At 42.6% G+C, this 27014-nt stretch overlaps 1 protein-coding gene across 5 annotated transcripts in view; it reads left to right on the top strand.

The window, feature by feature from the left end:
* The window catches only part of LOC132813685 (arf-GAP with SH3 domain, ANK repeat and PH domain-containing protein 1-like), a 341801-nt gene that overhangs the window by 215945 nt on the left and 98842 nt on the right, over positions 1-27014 (top strand). For all 5 annotated transcript variants that reach the window (XM_060823243.1, XM_060823230.1, XM_060823238.1 and 2 more), the window contains one exon: positions 10502-10571. In XM_060823243.1, coding sequence (XP_060679226.1) covers positions 10502-10571 — 70 coding nt within the window. The remainder of the gene's footprint in view (positions 1-10501; positions 10572-27014) is intronic.

Below are 27014 nucleotides of genomic sequence, written 5' to 3'. Positions count from 1 at the left end.
GTGTTCCAACTTATACTTGTCTGTAAGAACATAGGTTGGAAAAGCTCAGCAGGTCTGGCAGCATCTGTGAACACAAATCAAAGTTAGCATTTTGACTTCTGTTTACAGATGCTGCCAGACTTTGAGCTTTTCCAGCAATTTCTGTTCTTGTTTCTGATTTATATCAGCCGCAGTTCTTTTGGTTTTTATTTTGCACTTACGTGCACTGAGAATAAGGGCTCCAGGTGCCACTGCCTTGTCGTCTTTAAGTAGCCCTAGCAGCGTTTCATCATCCATTATTATGACAAATTCACATCCATAAAGGATTTGTGGAACTTTCTCACACCAAAGATAATTGCCCAAACCTTTATTTACATGTGCATAGTACACTGGTTGCGCTTAGCCAGCTTGAAGTTAGTCCCTCAAGTGAGGAGAATCCTATTTTTTAAAAAATTTTTATTAAACAGAACAAAATACAGTTAACAATAAACAGAAAACAGAAGTTCACAAAAAACAGTATGTACCAGAGGAAAGGGCAGCAAAGCCAAACCCCACCGTTCAACCAGTTTTCAGGGAGATGAGGACAAACCTCAAATCCCACTTCCATTCATCACAAAGATAACAGTAACAAACACGGACAAGACAGTGTAATCAAATGAGAAACAGTGCATAGAACACAGACCCAATATATCGATAAAGAAAGACACCAGACACCCTTCTACACCACCTACTAGTCAAACCATCCTTGGCTAGCCTTCCTGCACGATAGTCATCGACCTTCTGGTCTCTGGCCATACTGCATACTGACCGACCCTTTCTAGGACTGCTTTCCTCCAGGCTGGTCATCAACCACCCAGCTCCCAGTCACTCCACATACTGACCAGACTACCCGGGCCATTTTACTACAAGCTGGTTGTTGGCCTTCCAGTGTCTGGCCGTACTGTGTACTGACTGACCCTCCCCAGCCCACTTACCTCCAGCACGATCGGCCACTGGCTCCTGGTCATCCCGCATACTAACCGCCCCCCTGCTTTCATGCAGTCAGGCTGTCTGCCTTCCAGCACCTGGCCGCTCCGCGTACTGACTGACCCTTTCTCCTGGCCAGCGTTCCGGCTCCCAGCCTTGCAAATGTACTGACCCGGACCTCCCCCGCTCGGTCTTCCCAAGGGCTGCCGTCAGCCGCCTAGCTCAACTTCCGAGCATTCTGACCGGCCTTCCCTATACAGCTTTCCTGCGAGGATGCTATCAATTGTTTGGCCCTGCCTGTCCCGCGCACTGACAGGCTCCTCCCATCCAGTCATCAACCCTTGAACTGGCTAACCCTCCTCTGACCAGCTTTCCTACGACTATGCCGTCAGCTGCCTAGCTCCCAGCCACCTTGCATACACCAGACTCCCCCACTTTGCCCCAGGTAGGTTATTGACCCTCCAGCTCCTGGCCACCCCATGTACTGACTCGGCCGTTCTGGCCCATACTCCAACACAATTAATTACAAAACTCACATACATTAACAGAATTCACAAAATCATCTCAACAGTTTCCAATATGCAGACAGAGTCCATGCCCAAAGGCAGCAAACACACAGCCCGCACACAGGTGTTCAGCCTCTTTAGAGGTCTCACCCATCCATCGAGAACCGGGCCCATTTACAGGAACACAGTACATTGTGAAGCTGCAGTTTACTCACAGGAGTTTGGCCCACTCCAGAAGGCAGAGGCCACAGCATACATGCAAGTGTTCAGTCTTCACAGAGGCCTAATCCATCCAAAGGACCAGACCCACTCTCAGGAACATTGTAAAGGCAGTTAAAGCAGTGGTTTGGTCCACTCCAGGATGCAGCAATTGCTTGCCTCATAGCGCACACACAAGGTTCAGTCTTTACAGAGGCCTCGTCACTCACAAAGGGCCAGGCCTACCCCCACAGGAGCAGGTCGTGTGGAAAGATGTATTTTCTCATGAAGTCTCAGTCCAAACACCAAAACAGTGAAAGCACATTCCAAAATAAACAAAAACCAGAGTGCAAGGGCTAAGCCCTGCCACAAAATCAGTATAGTGCTTTTGTCAAAAGTAAAAGAGAAAAGATTATCATACAGGCTGTAACCAGCTAGTGAAACAGCAGTTCCCTAATGAGAACTGAGTTACACCTGTAACACATTGATTTTTAAACTGGCTGATTTAAACAGTCAGTCTTCAATAAAAAGGAATGCCAGTTAACAAACTGGTGATGTGGTTGAGCCAGTTCAGGAATCAGGTTTCCTCCAAAAACAAACAGAAACCAACAGTAACACACTGACTGTGGCCCAGCTAGCACAGAATCAGCCTCCTAAACTGAGGAGATTCTAAATCTTCTGGTTATATATTTTGAGACACAGTGAAGAACAACAGATGTAGAAATCTTTATTCATTTTTCACCAGGAAGAAAGGAAACACCAAAGTGGCCAGTGACAAGTAATGCCCTTCTAATCAATGGTCTGGGTGAATCGTGTGGTCCAACATGGAAGCCAGGCAAGAAGTCAACTCCCTGGTGAAAATCAGTGGGCAAAAAAAGTGAAGGGGAGGGCAGAGATTAAATCAAAATAGAGTTGGGGAAATAAAGCAATCCATTCCCTATGGTGCTCACTTCGCCCTGAACAGCTCAAGGGTCCAGGACGCATTTTATCAGTTCTGGGCCAGCTGGAGAAAAAAGTGGGAAAGCTTCCCTTCCCTGAGGCTATGGTGGGATGTGGACAAGGCTCACGTCCACTTTTTCTGTCAGGAGTATGCAAGTGGGTTGATGAAGAGACTGAGATCTAGGATAGAGGAGTTGGAGAAGGTATTTGATCTGGAGTTACATCTCAGTCAGCCCGATGTGGACCCGGCCCTGTGGGGGGTGTACGAAGAGAAGGCGGCCACGCTCAGAGCACCCATCAGCAGCTCCTCGTGCTGCTGGCCGTGACTTCCAATGGGTCAATGAGAAAAAATGTTCCACCCACAGTGAGCCCCGTCTGCACGTCTAGGTGGACTGCCTACTTGATCCAAAGGAAAAATGCAGCCATTTTGTACATTTCGAGCTGCAACGACAATGGCTAGTGGGGCCGACCACGTAGCCTTGGCCTAACTGCAAGCCTCTGGTCGTTGCGGGTGCGGATAAGCCTTAACCCCTAGGCGTTTAGTCAGGTGCCAGAAGGGGGTTGGGGTTGTAGCTGGGGCTGGAGCAGTCGAGCCTAAGGCAGCAACTACCCCGGCATAGGTGCAGCTAGAACCTGCTGTCTTGGGACTTGTTAGCGGGCCAACCACACTAGCCATGGCCTTACTGCAAGCCTCGATGGTCATGTGTGGATGCAGATAGGCCTTAACCCTTAGGCGTTTAATCAGGTGCCTAAAAGGGGTTGGGTGTTGTAGCTTGGACTGGAGCAGCCAAGCCTAAGGCAGTGGCTACCCTGGCGTAGGTGTGGCTTAGGCCTGCTCTCTTGGAACTTGACATGTTGTGCTGATAAGCAGCCTCCACAGACCTCTCCCATGAATGTCTCAGGCAAATGACAGTGATCCCTGCACTGGAAAGTTCTGATAGCAGCAGCAGTCCCAGATGTTAGTTGGGTCTCGGCGGCGACAGCAGCAGCAGCAACAGTCTCAGGTGTTGGCAGGGCCCAGACAGCGGTGTTGAAGGTAGGTCCCAGTGGCAGTGAGAGGAGGCCCCAGGCAGCAGGGGTTGTGGCAGGCCCCAGGCAGGACCAATAGTCCTTTAATCTGGCTGAGGCCCAGACAGAATGATGGAGGTAGCAACAAGAACAGTCCCAGGAGTAGATGGGGCCCAAGCAGTTGCAGAAGGCCCCAGGCACCAGCAACAGTGTCCAGTTGTGGGCAAGGCCCACAATAAAACTGTTGCAAACTCCTGGGGAAGGGGACCCTTGTTCAAAGATACTTGATGCCTTGTTGAAGGACTCTATAATGGGAGCAGGCCCAGGCTGCTGCAGCAGTAGCAGTGGTGGTGGTGGCTACTAGTGCAGCTGAGCACAGCCCAAGCCAAAGAAAAAAACAAACCCCCCAAAAAAGTAAATCAAATGATTTACTCCTCCTCAAAACACAAAGACCACTAGTATCAGCAGGAACACATTGGCAGTGGCTCAGTCTGAGGAGATTTTATAGTCTACTGGTTGCATCTGTCACCCAGGGCTCCTTGATTGGCCCCAGTTAACAATCCCAATCAAGGATCTCAAAGTCAAAAAGATCAACCTGGTTCCAATCATTACAGTCTTAGAAAAATGAGTCATTTTGCAAAAAGAAATGAGTTTCTGTTGGAGTGAAATTTTTCTGTAGTATCCAGGGCATTGGGCAGATTAGATGCCTTCTCCCAAGACAGGTTTAATTGCTAATGGCTATTGAATTGGATGGAGACCCTGTTGTCTTTCCACCTCTGATCTAATTAAGACCAGGGCAGGAAGACTTGTGAATAATCTTTCTGTCATCACTAGCATTCAACTAATAAGCAAATGAAGAACTTGCTTTGTGGAATCAAACCTTAATGAAACTGTTGCAAGCTCCTGGGGAGGGGGACTCTTGTTCAAAGATACTCGATGCCTTATTGAAGGACTTTATATTGGGAAAAGAGTGAGGCCCACTAAGAAACAAACTCAAGCTCTAATTGCTGAGCCCCTTCATTCACCCGCATGACCTCACACTTTTATCATTGTAGGATGCTTTAGTGAACCCAATCCACATCTGGCAGCTTTCACTGTTCCTCACCTGACCAGATGATGAATCTCAGCTGGTAGCTCCTGATTGGTTGGCAATTCTTAGGGGTGGGATTTCTGCTCCTGGGATCAAGGATCCCAGGGAAAGCATAACACAGCCCAGTTTAGTTTCCGTTCACACTCAGGTGGGCTTTCCTGAAAGCAGGTGTCATTAAATATAATCCATTATCTTTTTTGAACAATATTTATTACCACTTTTTAGATTAATGGAAATAAAGCTGAGAGGAAAGTATAGAATTTGATGGTATAACAACTACATAACAAACGTTCCTTGTGAACAAAGAATTTAAATAAGCTAGTAGTATATTTTACTGTTTGCGGTTTTTTTTTAGTTTAAAAAGTATCTATTAGTATATTTTGTGTTTTAAACTAGAGAAGTTAGATTATTACTCAACTATTACTGCAAGTTACTTAAGAAAGAAATAGTAAAACCATTAGTTAAAATACATCCACAGTAACTTACTGTAAGCAAGGTAACGAATAACATATGATGAAAATTAGATCAGTTTAATATTACTGCAGATTTGACTTGTTTGAAGAATCTTTTTCTGAAGTGAAAAAGTTGAAAATTGATGTCAGATTCAGCAGCTAAGATGACATCTGTAGTCAAATAGCCAGAGTTCGCCTTTGTAGGTGAACTCAGTAGTTAAAGCATGATCAGGGAGAGAGTTTAAGCGAATTTTTCCTAATGGTTTTGCAGGTACAATATTTAAACATTGCCTGAATTCCTTTTCATTTGAAGAGGGAGATACCTTCCTTCTTTTATACCTCCCCAATGTCAGAGAAAAAAATCAACTATTCTAAGCTGTTCAGTTATTTCAACTGAGAATGCTGCCTGAAGCTGGAATAAGAGCTATCAGGGTCTCTAAAGATCTCTGTTCAAAATAGTTGTTCTAGCTATATCTACTGGTTATTATCCCAAACTGTTGAACTATAATTCCATATTAAGTTTTGAGCTGGTCTAGTTCTGGAGCATTGATTCATTCTTTTAGCTAAGCTAATTAACTATTTAAATATCTTGGCCTTGAAAATGAATGATTCCCATTTTATCAGGACTTTGATAGGATAAGAGAGCCATTCACACCTCCAGGAGTTTGCTTTTGTCACCTTATATGAACATGGTTCTTTGCACACTTTGGACAGCTCTTCTATAATCCTTCTTTGTTCTTCCAGATGTGGGGCCCTCACCTTCATGTCAATGTGTAATGGTAGTCATTCTGAATCATCATTTGCATTTTTTTTTTATTTTTCATTTAATCAGCGTGTGATCAGTAATGAAATGTTGAGATAGCTTGATAGTGTAGTTCTCATTGGTCAGCTGAACAATTTAGAGTCTAATGGAATTGCATGAAGATGTCGTATCAACAATTGGCTATCTTGTCCAGTTTCCAAAACATTTTGAACAGCAATTTGACTGCGTTCTCTCTCTAGGAGAAAGTGAGGACTGCAGATGCTGGAGATCAGAGCTGAAAAACGTGTTGCTGGAAAAGCGCAGGAGAGGCTTATACTTCAGGAGGAATTTATGCTCGAAACGTCGATTCTCCTGCTCCTTGGATGCTGCCTGACCTGCTGCGCTTTTCCAGCAACACATTTTTCTGCGTTGTCTCTCTGCAGTCATTGCATTTGAACATGGAGAATCTTTGATGGATCATTGTTCACATGCTCGAAAACTGTTTTCCCGTATGTTATGGGCTAATGTTGAATAACCTTTTTGAAGAGTAAAATTGGTGCAAATGGTGCTACCATTGCAATACACATTGTTCTATGCCCCAAAGTGACAGGACAATTGGAATTTGAGTGATAGTTATTATATTCTTTTGTGCTGATAATGTCTTTGTCTATGGCAATAACAGTCTGTCATGTGATTTGGAGATATTTACCTGATTACCACCTGAATTAATGTCCTTGCTGATGCTGGGCTAGAATATTGACTCGTCGTCAAGTGTTTCATCTTCTCCATCTTCTAGGTAGAGCTGATCAAGTATGTCAGGTCTAAGTGACGGAATGAGTACTTGGCATCCTTTGAAGAGTACTTCATTAGCATTCTGATCTTATTTTGATATAGTCAAACCGTTCTCAGATATTTCGGGACCTCCAAGACGGACTCAGGCCAATCCTCTATAATGAAACATCACAGATTATGGGTTCTTCAAATAATTTTCGTGTGTAGTTTCTCACCCTGTATTGTAAAAAAAGCACATTAGATTTACTTTCTCAGCTAAACATGTTTTAATCCTGCACCTTTCTAAGTTTGTTCAGCCTACTTCACCTTCTTAACACTTCTGCTGTGTTAAGCTTCATGGGGTAGGGATCTGGAAATCAAGCCCCCCCTTTGTGGGCGGCACGGTGGCACAGTGGTTAGCACTGCTGCCTCACAGCGCCTGAGACCCGGATTCAATTCCCGATTCAGGCGACAGACTGTGTGGAGTTTGCACGTTCTCCCCGTGTCTGCGTGGGTTTCCTCCGGGTGCTCCGGTTTCCTCCCACAGTCCAAAGATGTGCAGGTCAGGTGAATTGGCCATGCTAAATTGCCCGTAGTGTTAGGTAAGGGGTAAATGTAGGGGTATGGGTGGGTTGCGCTTTGGCGGGTCGGTGTGGACTTGTTGGGCCGAAGGGCCTGTTTCCACACTGTAAGTGATCTAATTTAATCTATTACTGGAGTCATCTTGAAAGTTAAAATAATTTTTTGAGGTACACAGAATTCCTCAATTTATCTGACTTTTAAACCCTGCTTAACAGACGATGCTTCTGTAGTTAACAAGAATTACTATTTTTTTTAACAAAAGAAATGTGTAGATAAACAATTATGAACAGTTAGCATACAATTCTACTCAAAACTCTAACCCACTTATAAGCTCACCATACACACATGATCAATCAAAAGGTAGGTATTATGGGTGGAGGGAAAGATTGGAAAAGTAGTTTAGTGGTTACTCTCCACAGGGTTTACTTCAGTTTTTCTTATGCCTGTTGGAACACTACTTCTTGATTTTTCTTCTCCAGGTACTTTTTATTTGCAGGAGGCATACAGCAGCTGGTTCACATTACTGGTTAAAGCAACTTACAGCAACTGATGAGAAATAAATTAGCTATCTTAACGGCTTCATAATTTTTTTTAACTGCAGTGCAAAACCACCTCTTGCCTTAGAGAGATCCATGGCTTTTATACTATCAAACTGTTCAGCTATCTGGGAGGCAATTGTATGGCAGGCAGGTGGCTTTTTTCGTAGGTTTATGAAGTGCTGACCAATTACCAATCAGCTACTTGTTGCCACTCAAAATCTCCATTCATACACAGCTCCTGCTCCTGCGCGTATGGACCTCGGCTTTTCACACTGCTTAAACCAAAAGCTATATAAATAGCACTTCGAATGAATATTGGGTGACTTGCTTTTAAAAAGTGCAACAATCCTTGGCTTTTAAACAGTTCATTTCCCATTTCAGTCCACAGTCAAAAGAACAGAAAAACAGAGAGATATAGTCTTTGCAGCACAGAACCTCTGATCATTGGCTTTGCACCTGGCATAATTGAAGCTCTGAATCTTGAGTAGCCTCAGGAATGGGGGCAATGCACATGAGAGAATGATTTGCTTCCATGCCTTATACTCCATGTCAGTGAAAATATGGAAAGGTAGAGTTTTTTTTTAATTCACTTGTGGAATGTGGATATCATTGGCATGGACAACATTTATTGCCAGTGCCTAGTTGCCCTTATGAAGGTGGTAATGAGCCACTTCCATAAAATCTCAAGTTCATATTCTGGAGGTTGACCCACAATGCAATTAGGGAGGGAATTCCAGGATTCTGACCCAGCGACAGCAAAGGAAAAGCAATACATTTTCAAGGCAAGTTGGTGACTGGCTTGGTGGGAAACTTGCAGATGATGGTGTTCCCATGTACCTACTGCCCTCATCTTTGTGGATGGAAATGTTCATGGGTTTGGAAGGTGTTGTTAAAGGATCTTTGAATTTCAACAGTGTATTTTGTAAATAGTACACACTGCTTCTGTTGAGTGTCAGTGATGGAGGGAGTGGATATTTGTGAACGTGGTATCAATCAAACAGGCTGCTTTGTTCTGGATGTCAAGCTTCTTGAGTGTTGCCAGAGTTTCACTCATCCAGGCAAGTGGGAAGTATTCTATCACAATCCTGGCTTGTGTTTGTAGTTGGTGGACAGGCTTTGAGGAATGATGAAGTGAATTACTCACTGCAGCATGCCTAGCCTCTGATTTGCTCTTGTAGCCACTGTATTTACATTGCAAATCCATTTGTGTTTCTGGTCTGTGGTATTGATAGTGCGTGTTGATAGTGGGGGATTCAGTGATGGTAGTGCAATTGAACATCAAGCTGAATGTCTCTTTGTTGAAAATGGTCATTGCCTAGCATTTGTTTAACACAAACATTGTTTGCCACTTTTGAGTCCAAAATTGGATTTGTCCAGGTCTTGCTGCATTTGGATATGGACTGCTTCAGTATCTGAGGAGTCACTAATTGTGCTAGGCCTGATGCAATCATTGGTGAACAACCCCATTTCTCACCTTCTGATTGAGGGAAAGTCATTGATGAAGCATCTGAAGATGGTTAGGCTGATGAGCTCCTGCAGAAACATCTTGGAGCTGAAATGTCTGATCAACAACAACCACATTGATATTTCTATACGCCAGGTGTGTTGTCAAACCCCTGATTGTCATTGACTCCTATTTTGCGAGGGCTCGTTGATGCGGCACTCAGTCAAGTACAGTCTTGATGTCAAAGGCAGTCACTCTCACCTCACTTCTGGAATTCAGCTCTTTTGTCATTTGAGTTGCGGCTCTAATAAAGCAAGGAGCTGTGTGGCTGACTGTGTGACAGTCGCTTAAATGTCCCTAATGGCTCTGCTTCCATCACCACAGCTGGCAACATATTATATGCATTCACAACTCTGAGTAAAGAACCTACCACTGACGTCTCTTCTATACCTTTCTCCTAATACCTTAAAACTATATCTTAAAACCAGTCAATCCTACCCTGTGGAAAAGTCTCTGACTATTGACTCTATCTATTCCACTCATTAATAGAGGCGTGGTGTGCAAAAGCAGGGAATCGATGTTGAAGCTGTATAACGCACTAGTTAGACCCCAGCTAGAGCATTACATCCAGTTCTCTAACCATACTTTAGGAAAATATTTGAGATTACTTGAGAATATGACAAAAAGATTTTCCAAAACATGGATTTCAGTTTACATGAATGCATGATTTTGCTTATGTTTGAAAATCTGGTTTTGTTGTTCTTGGAGGAAAAGAGATTAAGGGGAGATTTGATATAAGTATACAAGATTATGACCAGTTGAATAAAGTAGAATCCCAATCTGTTTAATCTTTATTCATAAGACCATTCCTCCATTATAGCCCGTCCAAATAGGTTGATTATTTTTAAAAGTTAAGAATGTGTGAAGAAGTGTATGGATTCTGCTAAACTAGCTGATTATGGCTTTAAAAAGGTTGAGATGCAAATATATGGCAAGTGTGTCAGCAGTGATTAAATTAATATTTAAAGTAGAAACAGTTCATTTTGATGACTGATTCCAAACTGAAATGTTAATATCTCCCTTTTAAGATACTGGCCACTCTGGTATGTTCTCACTTTCTTTCAGATTTATGCTTTCTACTTTATTTTGCAGCAAATTATAGTATGTGAATCCATGTGTGCCTTTTTGAATATACATGGTACATATAAGAGCAAGTAAGAATTCAGCAATGTTACTAATTTTATATTACTGCGTGAAGTAATTATTTGGATGGTTTTCGTTTTAGTCTTCGAAAAGTTTGGCAGAGAAGAAAGTGCACGGTCAAGAATGGCTACTTGACAATATCCCATGCAACTGTGAGTAATGTCTTTGTAATTTCTTAGAGCGAAAAGGAATTTCGTTGCTTATCGATTTTGAATTAGTTGACTACATTAGCACGTACGATATTTGGTGAACAGACATGGAAGTGCAAACAGTGCAGCAGAATTAAAAATTGACAGTTTTCCTCGTTTAAAAAAAGGCTATGTTATTTCTCTGACAGTTAGATTACACAGGACAGGCTAATCAGCTAAACCAATCCATGCTGGTATTTATATTCGATTTGTGTCTCATACCATTCTTTTGCATCTAAATCTATCATTATTCCTCTCTATTACATTCGCCTTCGTAGTAAGTATTTTGTACATACTGTCATCGGGGGGAAAATATGCTAATCGCAGTCACAAGTAGAAAATTGAGGGGCAGGAAGGGGTGGGGGAAACAAAACAGTTAGAAGAAGAAAACCAGTAAAACTAATACCTAATCACACACACCTAAATGGAAAATAATGAATAGGAAACGATGCTTTGACATATCTACTCATAGACATGGCATGTACTCGCCAAGGAGAGTTTGACAAGATTACTGAAAATCTCTTTTGGCATTCTGAATGAGTCCAGAAGATCACATAGCTCCGAATTTACATTATAGGATACCTACCTCTTGGACAAGGTAATCTCTATTTGAGACAGAAATGGGTTCAGCTTTCCCTTGGAGGAATATAATGGATCAGCAATCACCACACAAACCAGCAACCTTTTCCACAATTTCATGGTTATTTGGGAAATCAAGAACTGTCTGTCCAGTGTATGTTTTGCACTTCTATACCCCGGTCCTCCATAACCTTTGAATTTAAATTAGTTGATCCATAAAATCACAATTTGGTACCTTTTGTGTTTTCTTACACATTGATCAAATCACCCTGGGTTCTAAATCATAGAGTCCCAACAGTGTGAAAACAGGTCATTTGAGCCAACAAACCAGCACTGACCCTCCAAACAGTATCCCACCCAAACCCATTCCCATACGCCTATTAATCTACATTTCCCCTGACACCTAGCCTATACATTCCTGAACACTATATGGGCTTTTTGGCAAGGCCAAGTCACCTAACCAATACATCTTTGGACTGAGAGGAAACCTGAGCACCCAGAGGAAATCCACACAGACACGAGAATGTGCAAACTCCACACAGACAATCGCCCGAGGTTGGAATCGAACCTGGGTCCTGGGCGCGGTGAGACAACAGTGCTAACACTGACCCACATGCCACCCATAAATGTATAGAGCTTCCTCTTGGAACATATTTGAGTAACTAAAATATTTTTAGCTGGAACTTGACCTTTATTGTTATCCTGTACACCGTTTCCAGAGTCTCCGTATTCTCCAAACATATAAGGAGACCACGACCGGACACAGAATTTGAACCTCTAGTTCCTGGGTATAAACTGCCTGTTATGTTTGTACGCTGCCTTTTCCAATACAAGAGATTAAGTAGCTTTATATTGTAACCATTTAATTTCAGGGTGGTTTCCTTTTTTTTTAATTAGAATTGATGATTTCAAAGATTAACTAAACCTAAAAGAAATTGAACTGATATATTTATCACCACATCTGTATTAATAAGGATAATTCAGTATAAAGCTGTGTGCATGTTGTGACTCTGAATCTAATGACTTCACCAGCAATCACAGTTTAAGATGACATATAATCTTCAACATGCTTCCATAAGAATGAGCATACAACAGAATAACAATGCTGAATTAAAACCAGCATTGACCCGTGACATTGCAAACTGAATTTTATCATGACTTACGCTTTTGCTTTGCCGAGTAGCAAAGAGAGAGATTTCATTGGAAAATTTTATTTCCTGAAAAGTCTAGAAAAGGTTGAACACTTCTAACAAGAATTTTCAGATCTCTGATCTCCATTTTAACATTTTTCTTCACGTTCTTATTTTCATCTGTGAATTCCTCCCCCTTTCTCCTTCCAGGGTATCTCTTTGGCCTACTAATGCAAAGGGTAAGAAATGCTCACAACAGATCCTAATTACTTGCTGTGAGAAAATAATCAGTTGATCATTCCCAATAAAGATAACTGAAGAGAAAATATTGATCAGGTCTTTCCCTTTATTTTCTATTACTAAAGCTTAATTTCTTGAAATATTACTGAAATACTCACCTAGTTTCAGCATAACTTGCTGTTTAAATAGAAGTTATTGATTTATTTTTCTGTCAATGTTTATGTTAACTGTCAGCAGAGGCAAGGAGAAGCCATGCAGCTTTGCCCATATAACTTCAATATATAATCTCCACTTTAAAATTAACAATTGATCGAACATGAATTGCCCCCCTTAGCAGATATAAGTTCCAAATATCTGCAACTTTCTTTGTACAGAAATGTTTTTTAATCTCACTAATGAAAGGTGGCTAGTGGTAGATAGGTTGAGAAGTCTGAGAAGGTGGTTGTTCAAGTCAGGTTGCTACTTACACCCATGCCAATCCCCCAAATCCACTTGATCCACTTCAGCTCTTTATTCAACATTTTGCAACATTCAAGGTTAAGGAGATGGTGGGTGGGCGCCTCCTCGTCGTGGATGTTATGTACAGAAATGCTCCGTTGAGACTAATCAACGTGTACGCCCCAACAGGTAAGAGTGAACAGTTGGCCGTCCTGCAGCAGCTTCCACTGTTGCTGGCTACGTCCAGGCAGGTCATTCTGGCCGGAGACTTCAACTGTATCATTGTTGCAGTTGGACGATCCGGCAAGGGATACAGTAAACTGGATGGCACGTCCAAAGTCCTGATAGAAACGGTCAAAGATGCCAAGCTGCACAGCGTCTTCAGCACCCCTGCAGATGGAGCGCAGGTCACGGGCAGACGGGTCTATCCGCTCAAGGATAGATGACCTGTTTGTGTCCCGAATGTCCTCAGTTAGATCCACCGATGTCAAGCCGGTGTTCTTCTCTGACCACTGCCTCCTGCTGGCCGATTCTCACCTACAGGATGAGCATTGGCTGGTAAGGGAATGTGGAAGCTGAACACAAAGCTGTTGACCCCGGGAAACATTGAAGAGCTCAAGAGGGATTACGCAGTTTGGAGAACCGTGAAGCCCCTCTTTGAGTCTCCAGCTGATTGGTGGGAAACAGTAAAAGGCAACAACAAGATGTTCTTCATCCTCAGAGGTGTTCAGAAGGTGAGAGAGAGGCAGGGAAAACTGTCCCAACTCCAAGAAAGTGTGTAGAACCTGCTCCTGCTGCAGACAATGGGGGTACAATGGAGGACCTCCAGGAGGTGAAGAGCCAGCAAGCCTCGCTGTTTGCCTCGGAGGCCTCCAAGATAAACTTCTGGTCCAGAGTCTGCTCTGTGGAGCAGGACAAGACGTGCTCACGTTTCTTCTTGCAGAAGGTGCACAAAGAGAGCTCTGTGCTCAGCAGCCTGAAGGAAGAAGCTGGCTCGGTAACATCATCTCAGGCTGACATCATGAGGATCAGCAAATCCTTCTATGCCAATGTGTATGATTCAAAGCCAACTGACAGCGCAACCTCCCAGTCATTCCTGTACTCTATCACCGAGGTCTTAGACGATAAAACAGAGTAGAGACTGGACCAGCCGTTATCTCTGGATGAGCTGACCAAGGCCCTCGAGTCCTTTGAAAAGAATAAAACTTCCAGAAGCGACGGCTTACCGGTCGAGCTCTATTCTTCTCTTTGGTACTTGATTGACCAGGACCTGCTGGAGGTGTGTGTCAGTATGCTTCTGGCAGGTACCATGAGTGAATCCATGAGGAAAGGCATAATCACCCTCCTCTACAAGCAGAAGGGGGAGAGAGAGGAAATTAGAAATTGGAGACCAATCTCAACTGTTAAACACATACTACAAAATCTTGTCAAAGGTCATTGCCAACCGGGTCAGGTCTGCTCTGGGACCGGTGATTCACCCTGACCAAGCCTGTGCTGTACTGGACAGGAAGATTGCTGAGAGTCTCGCACTCCTCAGGGATACGATTGCCTACGTGCAGGACAGGGGAGTGGACACCTGCCTCATCAGCCTCGACCAGGCGAAAGCCTTTGACAGGATACAGCATTAATATGTGGAATGTTCTCTCCAAAATGGGCTTTGGGGAGGGAATCTGTAATTGGATCAGACTGCTCTACACCAACATTGTCAGTGCAGTCCCAATCAATGGGTGGGAATCAGATAGCTTCCCTGTCAGATCTGGAGTTAGACAGGCTGCTCTCTCTCTCCTGCCTTGTGTGTGCGCTGCATCGAGCCATTTGCCGAGTCTATCAGGAAGCCTGAGAGGAGTGAGTATTTCTGGCAGTAGGGGCCTACAAGTTAAGGCCTCCCTGTACATTGATGATGTCGCCGTTTTCTGCTCGGATCCGCTGTCCGTGCACAGACTCATGTGCATCTGTGACCAATTTGAGCGGGCCTCGGGGGCCAAGGTAAACCGAGGCAAGAGCGAGACCATGCTCTTTGGGAATTGGGCTGACCAATCCTAGATCCCCTTCACCATCAAGACCGACCACCTGAACGTGCTGGGTATTTGTTTCAGTGGGACTGGGGTGTGCACCAAGACTTGGGAAATATAAAATTCTGAAGGTTCTTGACAGATGATTGAGAACATACAACTCTGAGGGTGAAAATAAACCAAGATCCCTAGCGCTGTGAGGCAGCAATGCACCACTGAGCCATCAGGCTATTGATGCTAAAAGGAGGTTGATTTCCCTGATGGAGAATCTTGAATGCATGAACACAGACTCAGGATAAGGGATAGATGATTTTAACTTGAGATGGGGAGAAACTTCTTCAATCAAGGGGTGTGAGTGTTTGGAATTCTAATTAAGTTGGTTGTGGATGTTTCTACATTAGATATATTTAAGGCTGACATAGACAGATTTTTGGTCTCTCAAGGACTCTGGGTATAGGCAAGAAAGTGACAATGAAGCCAGAAGTTGACATGACTGTATTGAATGGCAGAGGAGGCTTGAGGGGCCATATGGCTGAATCTTGTTCCTGTTACTTATACCATATTCCCAAGGAATGTTCCAATGATTGCATCACAGAGCTAATAAAACCAGAGCTAACTGTGTGTAAAAGCTGTCATACTTCTTGTGCACCTTGGTCAGTCCTATAGTTTATACCTGGTGGCTACTCCAGTACTCCAATGCTCCTTCACTCCTATTGCGATGTGTTTAATGTACCAATCTAGCCCACACTTTACATACTTGCAAGGACAGTAGTTTGAGAGATCCAAATTTTTACACTTTGAATATTGTAAATTTGAAACTCAACCGTGTTTGTTATGCATGTGGTATTCATTTACTGTGGTTGATATTTTTGATTGGACTGTGGTAGTTTGGTGAAATGTACTGGATGCCAAGTAAAGGAGGCTTATCCTCAGGTGTACTTTCATAGGATTAGTCTCCAATTCCTTACAGTGAGCTAAGTGAAATGTCAGCATCCCAGCCAGGTCGGGATTGCTTGATTTAGAGTCCACAAATGAGCCCAACCACATTCATCTCATGGTCCTTTTATAACCCTGGTGCATCAAATATCACTTCCAGTGATACTCTCAGTATTTTCTGTCCAAAGTTCAGAAGGATTCCAGCAAACATTGCATCAGTTCAGGGTCAATTCAGCATTACAAGGAAATGTCATTCAGAACAACACCAATGAAGCAAAGGAGAAAGTGAGGACTGCAGATGCTGGAGATCAGAGCTGAAAATGTATTGTTGGAAAAGCGCAGCAGGTCAGGCAGCATCCAAGGAGCAGGAGAGTCGACGTTTCGGACATGAGCTCTTCTTCCTGAAGAAGGACTCATGCCCGATATGTCAGTTCTCCTGTTCCTTGGATGCTGCCTGACCTGCTGCGCTTTTCCAGCAATACATTTTCAGCACTAATGAAGCAAAGCCAGGAAGCCGAGTAAGAGGAAGTACTGCCTGTAAGATAAACTAATAAGCACTCAATGGGGTGATGCAAAATAAATAATGAAATTACTTAAAACAAATGAATCCTATTGCAGAAATGAATTACACTCTTCAAAAGTTAATGATTTTGATTTTTTTGATTGTAGTATACACAGAATGAATGCATCATACAACGTTTTAAAGGTGTAGCAAATCATCATCTTATCTGAGTATCAGATTAATGCCAAGAAGACTCAAACTTTTCCCATAACAGGAGGCCATTGAAATGCCAAAAACACGCTTGTTGAATTATCTAAAAATAAGTTGAAGACTATTTCTTGTTGAATTTACTGAAGTTACAGCACAACCAGAAAACTGCATTGGTTTAAACAAACAGCAATTGATCCTATGACCTGTCTAACATTCTATGAAATTTAATTTAGAGTTGATTGGTGTTTTCAAAAAAATGTTGCCAATTCTCCTAACCCCCACTTCTTGTTAGTTATTTACTATCTCTTCTGACCTTCCATTCTCTGAGGCTGAATGTTTGTACTTAGCGAAGGATTTGTATCATCTGTCTGCACTCCCACCGCATGACATGATGTCAAACTTCTGTTGCCTCTGTGTCCATTTCTTTGGATAACAGTCCTCTCCCTGTCCCACAAAGCCTTTCACATGCCTGTCAACACTCACTTTCCACCTGCAAGCCTCTCCTTGCTTTTTACCTGTAGTTGACCTGATTATTGAAAATCATTAATGTGACAATGACTGCTTTAATTTCTCTACTCCCCTCTGTCATTGTAACCTATCTCCCTTGAATTGACTGTACTCTTGCTCTCACATTCCAACTTTGACTTTGTAATCAAGCCTGCCACCAAGGGTGGTGCTGTTGTAGGCTGGCATTAAGGAGGCTGATCACCATCTCTTAAGCATCACCTCCTGTCTCCCCTTGCACATGACCTGACCATTGAATATCAGCTGTTGTATTCACATCTGTCACTAATCACATCTCATCTAGATATCTCTCCTCTACAACTTCCCAGCTTATAGTCCCCCGACCCCATACAGCCTGATTCTGCCTTTGCTAGGCATCCTTATCAGAATGGTCTCGGGGCTATCTGCTCCTTCCTGGAAAAAAGGCCTCAACCATTCCTATGGACCTTCACTAATCTAAGCTCATTCTCCCTTTGAACTCATCCTTTAATTCCTCTCACTTTCTTCAGATCAGAGATGTGGCCACTGCTACCTGCATGGTACCCCATTTATGCCTGTCTCTTTGTGGCATATATAGAACATTCCTTACAGAGTTCCCTTCCCAAACATACACTCCCATACATCAGTGACATTACTGAGTCATAAAGATGTATGACATGGAAACAGACCCTTCAGCCCAACTTTGTCCATCCTGACTAGATATCCTAAACTAATCTAATCCCATTTGCCAGCACGTGACCCATATCTCTCTAAATCCTTCCTATTCATATATCCATTCAGATGCTTTTTAAATTTTGTAATTGTACCAGCATCCAACACTTCCTCTGGCAGCTCAATCTATATATATATACCACCCTCTGTGTGAAAACATTGCCCGTTAGCTCCCTTTTCAATCTTTCCCCTCTCACCCAAAATCTATGCCTTCTAGTTCTGGACTCCACCACCCCAAGGAAAACACCTTGCTATTTACCATATTTATGCCCCTCGTGACTTTATAAACCTCTATAAGCCTCTGGCGCTCTATGGAAAACAGCCCCAGCCTATTCAGCCTCTCCTTATAATTCAAACCTTCCATTCCTGGCAACATCCTTGTAAATCTTTTCTGAACCCTTTCAAATTTCACAACATCCTTCCTTTGGAAGGGGGATCAGAATTGTAGAACATAGAAAAATACAGCGCAGTACAGGCCCTTCGGCCCTTGATGTTGCGCTAATCCAAGCCCACCTAACCTACATAGCCCACTTTCCTCCATATGCCTATCCAATGCCCGTTTAAATGCCCATAAAGAGGGAGAGTCCACCACTGTTACTGGCAGGGCATTCCATGAACTCACGACTCGCTGAGTAAAGAATCTATCCCTAACATCTGTCCTATACCTACCACCCCTTAATTTAAAGCTATGCCCCCTCGTAATATCTGACTCCATACATGGAAAAAGGTTCTCATGGTCAATCCTATCTAAAACCCTAATCATCTTGTACACCTTTATCAAGTCACCCCTAAACCTTCTTTTCTCCAATGAAAACAGCCCCAAGTGCCTCAGCCTTTCCTCATACGATCTTCCTACCATACCAGGCAAGATCCTGGTAAACCTCCTCTGCACCCGTTCCAGTGCCTCCACATCCTTCCTATAGTATGGCGACCAAAACTGCACACAATACTCCAGATGCGGCCGCACCAGAGTCTTATACAACTGCAACATGACCTCAGGACTCCGGAACTCAATTCCTCTACCAACAAAAGCCAGTACACCATATGTCTTATTCACAGCACTATTTACCTGGATGGCAACTTTCAGAGATCTGTGTACATGGACACCAAGATCCCTCTGCTCATCCACACTACCAAGTGTCCGACCATTAGCCCAGTACTCCATCTTCTTGTTACTCTTACCAAAGTGAATCACTTCACACTTAGCGACATTGAACTCCATTTGCCACCTTTCTGCCCAGCTCTGCAGCTTATCCATATCCCGCTGTAACCTGCCACATTCTTCCTCACTGTCAACAACTCCACCGACTTTCGTATCATCTGCAAACTTGCTCACCGAACCTTCTAGCCCCTACTCCAGGTCATTTATAAAAATGACAAACAGCAATGGTTCCAAAACAGATCCTTGCGGAACACAGCTGGTAACTGCACTCCAAGATGATCCTTTACCATCAACTACTACCCTCTGTCTTCTTCCAGCCAGCCAATTCCTAATCCAAACCTCCAACTCCCCCTCAATGCCATACCTCCGTATTTTTTGCAGTAGCCTACCATGGGGAACCTAATCAAACGTCTTACTAAAATCCATATACACCACATCTACCACTTTACCCTCGTCCATCTCCTTAGTCACCTTCTCAAAGAATTCAATAAGGTTTGTGAGGCACGACCGGCCCTTCATAAAACGTTGCTGACTATCCTTGATCATATTATTCCTATCCAGATATTCATAAATCCTATCCCTTACAATTCTCTCTAAAACTTTGCCCACAACAGAGGTAAGACTCACCGGCCTCTTTACTCAGGTTATCCCTACTCCCCTTCTTGAACAAGGGAACCACATTTGCTATCCTCCAGTCTTCTGGCACTATTCCTGTAGACATTGAGGACATAATAAATCAAGGCCAATGGCTCTGCAATCTCCTCCCTTGCTTCCCAGAGAATCCTAGGATAAATGCCATCACCCTACATTCACCCTTTCCAGAATTTCCAACACCTCTTCCCTACATACCTCAAAACCATCCATTCTAATTAATTGTGACTCAATATTCACATAGGCAACAATGTCCTGTTCCTGAGTGAATACTGACGAAAAGTATTCATTCAGTGTCTCCCCAATTTCTTCAGCCTCCACACGCAACTTCCTACCCTATTCCTACCCTAGTCATCCTTTTATTCCTGACATACCTATAGAAAGCCTTTGGGTTTTCCCTAATCCTATCAACCAAGGACTTTTCATATCCCTTCCTTGCTGCTCTTAGCTCTCTCTTTAGATCCATCCTAGCTACCTTATAACTCTCAATCGCCCCAATTGAACCTTCACGCCTCATCTTTACATAGGCCGCCCTCTTCCCTTTAACAAGGGATTCCAATTCCTTATTAAACCAACGCTCCCTCACACGACTCTTTCCTCCCTGCCTGACAGGTACATACTTATCAAGGACACTCAGTAGTTGTTCCTTGAACAAGCTCCACATATCGATTGCACCCTTCCCTTGAAGCCAACTTTTCCAAGCCACGCATCCTAAGTCATGCCTCACCGCATCATAATTTCCCTGCCCCCAGCTATAACTCTTGCCCTGCAGTGCACACTTATCCCCCTCCATCACTAGAGTAAAAGTCACCGAATTGTGATCACTGTTCCCAACGTGCTCACCTACCTCCAATTCTAACACCTGGCCTGGTTCGTTACCCAGAACAAAATCCAGTATGGCCTCACCTTTTGTTGGCCTGTCTACATATTGTGTCAGGAAACCCTCCTGCACACATTGGACAAACACCGACCCATCTAACGTACTCGAGCTATAGCTTTCCCAGTCAATATCTGGAAAGTTAAAGTCCCCCATAACAACCACCCTATTACTTTCACTCTTCTCCTGAATCATCCTCGCAATCTTTTCTTCTACGTCTCTAGGACTATTAGGAGGCCTGTAGAAAACTCCTAATAGAGTGACCTCACCTTTCCTATTTCTAAGCTCAGTCCAAACTACCTCAGATGGCGAGTCTTCATCCATCGTCCTTTCCACTGCTGTAATTGTATACAATATTCATAACCAATGTCCTGTACAGCTGCAACATGACGTCCCAGCTCCTGTATTCAATGCTGTGACCAGTAAAGGCAAGCATACCAAATGCCGCTTTCGCTGTCCTAGCTACCTGAGACTCCACTTTCAAGGAACTATGAACCTGCACTCCAAGGTCTCTTTGTTCAGCAACACTCCCCAGGACATTACCGTTAAATGTGTAAGTCCTGCCCTGATTTGCCTTTCCAAAATGCAGCACCTCACTCTATCAGCCACTACTCGGCCCAATTGGCCCATCTGATCAAGGTCCCATTGCACTCTGAGGTAACCTTCTTTGGTGTCATCTGCAAACTTACTAACAATACCTCCTATGTTCACATCCAAATCAGTTATATAAAATATGAAAATCAGTGGACCCAACACCTATCCTTATGGCACACCGCTGGTCACAGGCCTCCCAGTCTGAAGCGTTATCTGCCACTCCAGCTCATTGGCCCATCTGATCAAGATCCAGTTGTACTCCGAGATAACTTTCTTTGATGTCCACTACACCTTCAATTTTGGTGTAATCTGCAAACTTAACTAACTATACCTCCTACGTTTACCTGCAAATCATTTATATAAGCGATTAAAAGCAGTGGACACAGCACCGATCTTTGTGGCACTCAACTGGTCACGGGCTTCTAGTCTGAAAGGCAACCCTCCACCACTACCCTCTGTATTCTATCTTTGAGCCAGTTCTGTATCCAAATGACTAGTTCTCCCTCTATTCCACATATTCTAACCATGAGGAACCTTTTGAATGCCTTACTTAGGTTTGTATAGATCTCATCCCCAGCTCTGCTCTCAACAATTTTCTTTGTTACTTCTTCAGATAACTTAATCAAGTTAGTGATACATGATATCCCACCAACAAATCATGCTGATTATCCCTAATCAGTCCTTGCCTTTCCAAATCATGTGAATCCTGTCCCTCAGGATTCCTTCTAATAACCTGCCCACCACCAATGTGAAGCTCACCGCTCTATTTTTCCCTGGCTTTTCCTTATCCCCTTTCTTAAATGGTAGCACCACGTTAGCCAATTGGTGCTGCTTCAGTCTCTCATTTGGAATAAATTTATCAATTTCTCATCCAATTTCCACCGTGTTTTCATCTTCACCTGGTCCATCTCAAACTCCTCATTTCCCTTCCTCAACATATCTGTTTTCATTATGGGGGATAGGCTGGTCATATTAAACTTTCTCAAGTCTTTTTCTTTTTAAGTAACATTCGGTTCTTCTATTTGTCTAGCTAAATTGCATAACCTCACATAATAGGAGAAGAAAGGTGACTGGACTAGAAGCATTAATTCTGTTTTTCTGTACAGATTCTGCCAAATCTGCTCAATTTCTCCAGTAATTTGTTTTGTTTATTGTAAAAGTAGTCTTGCTAAAACTATGGAAGGCACTAGTCAGATCACAGCTGGAATACTATGAACACTTTTGGTCCCCTTATCCAAGGGGATACTGGCTTGGAAGCAGTTCAGAAAACGTTCACTCGGCTAATCCTGGTTATAGAGCAACTATCTTATCAGGAGACATTGAGTAGGTTTGACCTGGACTCACTGGAAAATCGAAGATTGAGATGTGACCATATTGGAACATAAGGGGGCTTGAAAAGGTTGTTTCCTCTTGTAAGAAGAGGATAGGACATGATGACATAAGCTCAGAATAAGGGGTCACCCATTTAAGGTATAGCTGAGGTGGAATTTCTTCTCGCAGGATTGTGAATCGGTGGAATTCTTTACTGCAGAAGGCTGTAGAGGCTGGTTAAGTATATTTAAGACTGAGATAGGCTGCAGTTTATTTCGTAAATGAATCAAGGGTTATCGGGAAAAGGCAGGAAAGTGAAATTGAGAATCATCAGATCAGCAATCATCTCATTAAATGGTGAAGCAGACTCGATGGGCTGCATAGCCTACCTTAGCTCCTACACGTTATGGTCTTGTGGTCTCTTGTAGCCCTACATCAATCCAAGATCTCTGCTCACCTCCAATTCTGGCCTCCTCCGTATCCCAGTTTGTACACCACCAATTTTCACAGCTTCACCATTAGAAACTGTTCCTTCAACTGTCATGGCTCAAAGTACTAAAATTTCCTTTGTAAACTTTCACATCTCTCAATCTCTGAATTTTTGAAATGTTCTTTAAAATTGCTGCATTAAAATTTGGTCATCAGTCCTAATCTCTTATGTAACTTGATTTTGCATGATAGCACACCAGTGAAGGACTTAAGGAAATTTTACTACATTAGAGGTGGTATATAAAGGCAAGATGGAAGTGGAGCCACTCGGTGCTGGAAACAAAGAGGGAGGTTCGACAATCTGAAGAATTGGGCAGGAAATCACGGCTATTTTAACCTGCCATATATGCAATTGTGTCAAACTCAAAGGTTTAGGCAGCCTAGACTGTATCGGAGGTTTGTAGTTGAACTACTAGACTGAAATGAAAATAGAAAGTTCCTTGCTTGAAGTTATTTATAGAACTATCTTGCAAAACCAAAATTAAATGATTTCCCGGTGCCATATAATTGGACAGTTGAATGAACACTAAGGGATAAAAATTTGTTTGGGCACCATTTGTGGAAGTGATATGGCTAAAATATCAATAGCAATTGGTTTTGAATCTCATCAATGTATCTTAGGAGAGCTGCAGGCTCTGGTCACACCTCCTTGCGAGGAAATTAGGACCAGGGATTGTTGGTGAGTGAAGTTGTTTGTGTATTTTAACAAATAATTCATTTTTAAAAAAATTTTTAAATTTTCTCTACTCAATTTTACTGGACTTCCATTTTACTGAATATAATAAGTGAAAATAAAGAGTCAGTCCAAGTTCTAGCATAGTATTATGTTTTTGTGATGCCATTGCATCTAAGTTGGAAATGGAAATATATTCACTCAAAATTTAAGGTATAATAAAAGCATGAACATTTCAAGGATTTTTTCTACTTGCCAGTACATTAAAAGTTCTGTGAATTTAGTTCCTGTCTTTCTGTCTTGGTTAGATTGTAATCTACTTTATGAGGGTCTTTTTTTTGAGGGGGGGGCGGAATGGTGAGGGTGGAATTGTTCACAATTGAGGATCATTAATTATATGTCAGCCATTAAGTTAGGAAACTGTTGTTAACTGATGGCAACGTTTGATGTTATGTTGCCATCATAATGTTTTTGGAGCAAATATTACCTCCACGATATTAGATTATGTTGCTGGCAAAGCATCATTAGCATGAGTACTCTGAAATTTGGTATCTTTTCACGGTGTATTTTTGCAGTATTTATTCACTGTCTTCCCCTGCTATCCATTAGCTTTTTTTAATTTCCAATTTCCTTTCAGTATGCACATGACCCTTTTCTTAAATATCTCTTGATATGTAATTCGCTGTTTAGGTATATAATATGTCAAGTTCTTTTTTAACTTTTATTTATAGAGAAGGCACACTAAGCTTATGGAGATATTTCACAGTAGCAGAATTGAAGCAGATTGCATTTGCTACTACTGGGTTGGAGCAAAGGAAATTCATTCTGTGTTTTTCAGATTGATTTGTAGAGTGGAGTCCCTTTTTGATGCATGAGAGCCAGCAAGAAACCATGGACTGGAGTTTCCAGTTCTGAATCAAGATAAGAAGGACAAAATAGCCACTGAATGGTGTGAGATGCACAAGCTTATTAAGGGATAGGAAGAGCGACCGTGGGGTAAGGTCCTTGCTACCTAAAGGGCTGGCTGTCCTCTGAGCATGGGATCAGTCAACCAGGCTCCTTGGACATTATCTGATTTTTAATGTTTAAAACAGGTGGATAGATCATTGGTAACCAAGGGGGGAAAGGTTATCAATTAGCAGAAATGTGGCTTTGAGTTTACAGTCAGATCAAGTATGTTTTTGATAAATGGTGTGGGATGCATAGCCCTGCTTATTGTTTTTATATTTGCATAGTAAGTGAAAGATGCATTTGGAAATGATAACTGGAGCATGGCCATTTTTCAGGCCTTGAAGCAAACTAGTTCCCGAAGAGAAGGTGGCAAAACTCATTTCGAGTCGTATATAGCCACAGCTGGAACGCATGCAAGAGTAGCATGCTGACCTGATCAAAATGCACAGCACTTTATGTAATCTGCACCCATCAGTTAAGAACCTAAGCAGTGACATCTATGGAATACATGATGAGCTTGGACCAGGTGCCTGCACCCTGAAGGAATCTTTCTTCAGGGCAGCAAGAATATTGTTCAGGGATATGCCAAATTCATCACAACACGCTCATCATCCTTTGACAGAGGGAGTATCTGAGGAACAGAGCCCAGCGACACAGGCTACCCTTGTTTGAATATTCAAAAGCAATCTCATAAGAGGCCACAACAGATCCCTTTGAAACAAAGACAGCAGCCATGAAGGCAGATATTGCAAAGATTCCTCTGTTCAAAGCTTAGGGAACTCCAATAGATCACCAATTATTTACACTGAGGATTCTCATCACTGCCAAGTAGAGTATCACTATTTCTGTGATGAATCAGACCCCTGAATTACTTTAGCATCACATTGAGCTTTTTGGACAAGACAATTTGCTTTTTTAAAAATGAAGACTACAGGCCAAGCCTTGCTGAAAATATAATTTTCTAGTCCTGAATTCTCTAACTGATGAAAGGTTCCCTGTGTGAACCCCTGGAATGTTGCTCCTTGTAGTTAGGCCAGGGAGCTTCAAAGAGAAGGAAACTTGCTAAGGCAGAAATATGAGCCCATTAATTAGTTCCTCTCATCAGGAAATCTTCTGCCATAAGTTATACTCCAAACTATGGATATGTGTCAAAAGGTATGTTTGTGCTTTATTCTTGTAGAAATATCCAAAAGAAGGGTTAAAAACCAACTGCACCTGTGGTCTGTTTGCTAGAGGACTGATATGCTAATATGGAGTAGTTTGTTGTGAGGGTCACTGTTTGATGACAGCCATTAAATATCCTTCGCTGCAGGTATAAAAAAAAGGAAGCCCATCAGCAAGCCAACCATGTCCTAATGAAACATGACAAAAGAGTTTTGCCTAACCTGTATAGCCAGGAATCTTGAAATTGAATATTTCATCAGCTACCATAGGGATCAAGGGAAAGCTGGGTGATCAGCAATTCAGTGGAAATAGGATCAAGAACATGAAGTGGATCTCAAGGATCAAGTTATCAATCCATGCACATTTTTCTCTTCTACTCCTCAAAGTCAGCAGTTGGAATAGTTTTCGTTTGCAGATTCCTGAGTCCAGACACATTGTCTTTCAAAGCTGGATAGGTTTCAGGCAAGCCCTTCATCTCCCAATGTGTGAAATTATTATTATTAAATAAGCATGAATTAAACAGGAGATGCAAATGTTTTAATGCTTTGTTGTCTGGTTTTTGAATCTTTAGATAATGTGTTAATTTTGATGCAGTTTCACTGATTCCACAAGGGTCTCTTTAACTTGTTTCAATCTATGGTCAGATATCCCAGTAGTCGTTTTAAGCCTGGATTCTGTGCCAAGATGGCTTGCAACGTGCAGATGTTACAGGAAAGATGACCTCAGCCTGCACATATGATATAGGTGACCTGACATTAGGTGGCTTTGTCCATATTATGAAGCAGAATTATGGGATTGTGTAAAATCAGGAGTACTCAAGACATTGTTCATTTGGTAGCCTCCCATCATGGTCACATTGGGAGTTTTGAGAGGTTATTTTATTCAGAGTCACATGTGGAATTAGGCTGCTCAAAGTGGCTATTCTACTCTATTACAGCCTTCATGACACCTCGGTCACTTGCACAGTACCCCATACATGTACAGGAGGAGAGAAGTGGTGCTTTAAGCCATCAAAATGAAGGGACAAAGCAATGGATCCTTCAAAGTTTTCAACTGATTTTATGCTAGAGCTGTTTGCACAAGGTTTTACAAGCGGTGGAAGGGGTTAGTTTAGCTCAGTTGGCTGGATGGATGGCTTGTGATGCAGAATGATGCCAACAGCATGCTTTCAATCCCTGTATCAGCTGAGGTTACCATGAAGCATTCTGCGTCTCAACCCGTCCCCTCACCTGAGGCCTGGTTACCCTCAGGTTAAACTCATTATCAGCTTTCT

The sequence above is a fragment of the Hemiscyllium ocellatum genome, chromosome 4 (genome assembly GCF_020745735.1).
Source record: "Hemiscyllium ocellatum isolate sHemOce1 chromosome 4, sHemOce1.pat.X.cur, whole genome shotgun sequence".
NCBI classification, from domain to species: Eukaryota; Metazoa; Chordata; class Chondrichthyes; order Orectolobiformes; family Hemiscylliidae; genus Hemiscyllium; species Hemiscyllium ocellatum.
The sequence above is the reverse complement of the archived record's forward strand: the minus strand, read 5'-3'. Positions and strand labels throughout refer to the sequence as shown.